This window comes from Papilio polytes, unplaced genomic scaffold, assembly GCF_000836215.1.
Source record: "Papilio polytes unplaced genomic scaffold, Ppol_1.0 DF823823.1, whole genome shotgun sequence".
NCBI lineage: Eukaryota > Metazoa > Arthropoda > Insecta > Lepidoptera > Papilionidae > Papilio > Papilio polytes.
This window is the reverse complement of record NW_013525381.1, coordinates 83238-87248: the sequence shown is the minus strand read 5'-3', so window position 1 is coordinate 87248 and position 4011 is coordinate 83238. Positions and strand designations below refer to the sequence as shown.

Genomic DNA, 4011 nt, shown 5'->3' with positions numbered 1-4011 from the left:
ATCGCCCATACCACTACACCGCCCAGGATTGACAGCTGCATGTCTAGAGCCAGTTGATGCGTTTGTGGTGCGCACTGGAACAATAGTACGTTCTTTAAGATATCTCGCAATCATCAGCTCATTAACCAGAATTGTTTTGTTATGTTGTTTCTCGCTTAATCAGCAACGGCGAAGTGACTGCTAGTCGTATGCTGCTTTTCTTTTTTCGATTGCTATTACTTTAGCAATGTCTACTAAGGTATTGAAATTCGTAATTTTGCATCAGCTTTTTGCTTCTAAAAATAAATTTAATATGTGAAATGTTCGAAATCACACTTGTGCTCATTATGTAGAAAGCTTGGAAAAAACTAGGGACTTCCGGTTTTTACGTTCCTGACACATTCATACATCAACGCCTACATGTTTGGCGATCGGACATTTCCTAATGAATGGCCGATCGTTCCGTGATTACTTATGTTACTGAAAGATCTTGACGTTTAATTTTATTGAAACACGTAAATGGAGGGTTAGGAATTGATTTGACTTGTATAAAATTCATTTCTACATTCTGATTTAGATACGTAATTTATTTTGTATTTTCGAATAAATTGTGTTAGTACCAGGTTAGAGAAAACCCATATATCCGGTTTCTATCTTTTTAGGTTCAATATTCACTTGTGTACTCGATATTATCTTGTATTTTAGATTCAGGTGCTATTCTGATGATTTTTTTCGTAAATCTAGCCATCATTACGTTGAGTAATCCTTTCATTATTCTGAGAGCGTCATCGGAATAATCCGTACAACTAGCTTGCGCCAGTTCTGTCGTGATCATTACACGAATGCAAACGACGTCATTACGCAGCACAACAACGCGTATACTCATTTTTTTCTGCAGTAGTTTGTTTAGGAAATTGTCTAATATATTCTAACAGACCACACAATGCAAGACCATCAATTTCAAGCAAAATAATGCAGCAAAAAATTAAATAAAAACCAATCAGATTAAAATTCTTACCGCGAGTTTCATCTAAAATAGAGTACCACTAAAAATGACATTATTGCAAGATGTATTAATTGGAAATGGGAAATTAAAAAATCAAATTTTGATTGCTTCACCTTAATGTCGGTTGGGGAAAATTAAATAATAATTTGAACACGGCGGAATGACCATCAATAATATGAATCTGCTTAATTTGTTATTTTTTATTTTTTTTCGACGCGTGTAGTTGTTACATCGCAGACTGAACAGGATGATACAACTGTGTGAACGAGACTTCAAGGTCAAAGGTCAATTTAAAACTATCTTATATTATTTTCATAAAAAACTGGTACCTAGTCAAATTATATTTAAATACTAGCTGTTCCTGTGCAGGCGCGGCTTTGTCTGCATGAAATTATATGAACACTTTATTTTACTTTGAATTAAAAAGATACAATAGTGAGAAGCCCATGTGTTCTCAGACTATCGTATACATCTATACCAAATTTCATCGAAATCCACTAAGCCGTTTAGGCTACAAACATCCATTCATCCATCCTTACATCTAAACTTTCGCATTTATAATATTAGTAAAGTAAAGTAATTATGTACAGTTGCGAAAAATGTTCAATTGCAAATGTCAAAATTCAAATGCAACAGTCAACAAAAAACTTAAAGACGTAAAAGTATAGATATAGATAACCTTTTTAATCCAATCCCGACTGGTCTTTATGAAACAGTTTATAATACTAACCATATTCTCGAATCCGAAGTAATTCTGCAGATAAAAAACATTCCACCACCATCCTTGCTGACAGACTTCTGCATTCTTAGTGACGAGTGAGCCCCACATAGGACCCATAGAGATGTTGTCCCAAATATACGCGTAAAACAGTATCACAGCTAACAATGCAGGTGTCAGTCTGGAACAAAATGATTTCTTTAAAATTTTGTTACTGCAATGGAATTCTACGGTTACGTTATCAAATATTTAGTACCTTAATAAGGAACCTTTAAACTTAAGTGATTAGTTATTTTATCTTTTGTCAGTTCCTTAAAATTAAGTGCTAAAATGTCAAACATTACGAAGCACATCGCTTAATATAATTTTATACTAAGAGTGTGCGCACACCTGAAACTAAAATATCGCAGAACTGTTTAGTCTCACTTTGACATCATTAAGCTTATATGGAGGAACGAACGCTTCTCAATTTATATTTGTGCAACTAAACAGTTGAATGGACTGCAAAACAATACACAATCGCATGATTGTGCGATTGTCGATTATTTGGTCAAACGTGTGCGCCCGCTCTAAAAAGTATAAAATAAACAAAAGACAAACATTTTTTTATAACACGTACTTAACTTTACATTAGCTGTTATGTACAAAATGTTATAAGACATTTTTTTTTTTGTTCTTTAACACATTTTATCATTATCAAAAACAATTGTTTATTTAACGTGTTATCCTCTGTCAAAATACATGTAAAAATATTGTAACTATTTTTAAATAGTATGAAACTGATGTTTTATACATTACCTAAAAAGCGCACAATATAGATTTGTATAAAAATTGTATCTTGGATCAGTTAATTAATAAAACATCTAAGCGATTAAGGAAAAAATAAAATACGTGTTATGTAGGAACTAATTAAAGGTACCTTGTATGCGTAACATTTAGAAAATGTTTAGTAGTTAAATTATTTTAAATTAAAACAAAATTATAGATTTTGTCATAATAATTAGTCAAAACAACGATTTTGTACGAATCTGAATCATATAGAATAAGATTAAGTTGCTGTTAGAATTATTTCGTTATATTAATGACTAGCTATTACTCGCTACTATGCCCGCGAAATATATCCTATGTTACTCTTGGATAACGTAGCTTTTTAATGGTGACAGAATTATGGAAATCGGCCTTGTAGTTTTAGAGTTATTTCAATACATGCAAAAGACCATAAATACAAATCCTCCCCTTTTTATAATATTAGTATGCTATTTATATTTAGTGATTAATTTAAATAGTTCTGAACCGCGTTATTTCATCTTTTCGCATATACTCATATGAAAACTACACTACATCAGAGTCTTCCGTCGCATCCGGAACCGTAATTTATCGTACGTTGTTAACGTCATCTGCGACCGACCAGCAATTATCGATCTCATAATCGATTATGAACAACTTATCAATTTTAATTACTTGAGCGAATATAAATAGGTGGTTGTGAGTTATTTTTAAAGCGCCTGAAAACAAATCATAGCAAACTATTCTTATTTAAAAATTTGCCTCAGTAATAATGATTTGTAATACTAAAGAAGACTACATCTTAAGTATCGTTTTATATAAATTTCACTTATTTTAAAAATAGCGAAGATAGTAAAAGAAATAAACGTTATTTTTTTAATTTAAAGCTATCGTCTTGCTATTTCCAAGATTGTATCAACACATTCGATCTTTTATTCAATGTAAATATCTACGTTTACCTCAAGTATCTGAAAAGTATCCTCTTAAACGCTCCAGATTCGTTGTCATTTGCTATGCGATGCGCTGTGAGAGTCCCGCTCAGCAACAGGAAACAGTCAGTGTACATCCAGCCAGCGCGGCACCACGACCATAGCGGAGAGCTTACCACCTGGACAGAAAGAACCAGTTAAAAGTGAAAAACAAAAGTAATTTTACATGACGAAAAGAAGGACTCTTTAAGACGAAAAAAGATGTAAAAATACACTCAACATTACCTAACCTACAATAGTGTAAGAGCAGGCGTCATTATCTGTATCAATTACTAAAATTCAAACGCATTATCCACAGGAATTGCAGAAAATATTTAGAAAGGAATAGAATAGGGGGTATCACTGATAAGAATAATTAAGTACTTCAGACTATTAAACTTTGTTAGATATAAAAAAAAAACACGTTAAATAATATTACGCAAGGACAAAAGTTACAACTACTTGAGAAAAATAAACTTTTTAATAAAAAAACAAAACCGACTTCCAAACAAAATACACGAAAAACAAAACAAAATGCACTAAAAACAAAACAA

General features: G+C 32.1%; 1 protein-coding gene across 1 annotated transcript in view; it reads right to left on the bottom strand.

Moving 5' to 3' along the window:
• Window positions 1-4011, bottom strand: part of LOC106103317 — a 17956-nt gene that overhangs the window by 5269 nt on the left and 8676 nt on the right. Inside the window, exons 6-8 of the mRNA XM_013283053.1 lie at window positions 3449-3597; window positions 1716-1884; window positions 3-74 (exon numbers count right to left, since the gene is read on the bottom strand). Coding sequence (XP_013138507.1) covers window positions 3-74; window positions 1716-1884; window positions 3449-3597 — 390 coding nt within the window. The remainder of the gene's footprint in view (window positions 1-2; window positions 75-1715; window positions 1885-3448; window positions 3598-4011) is intronic.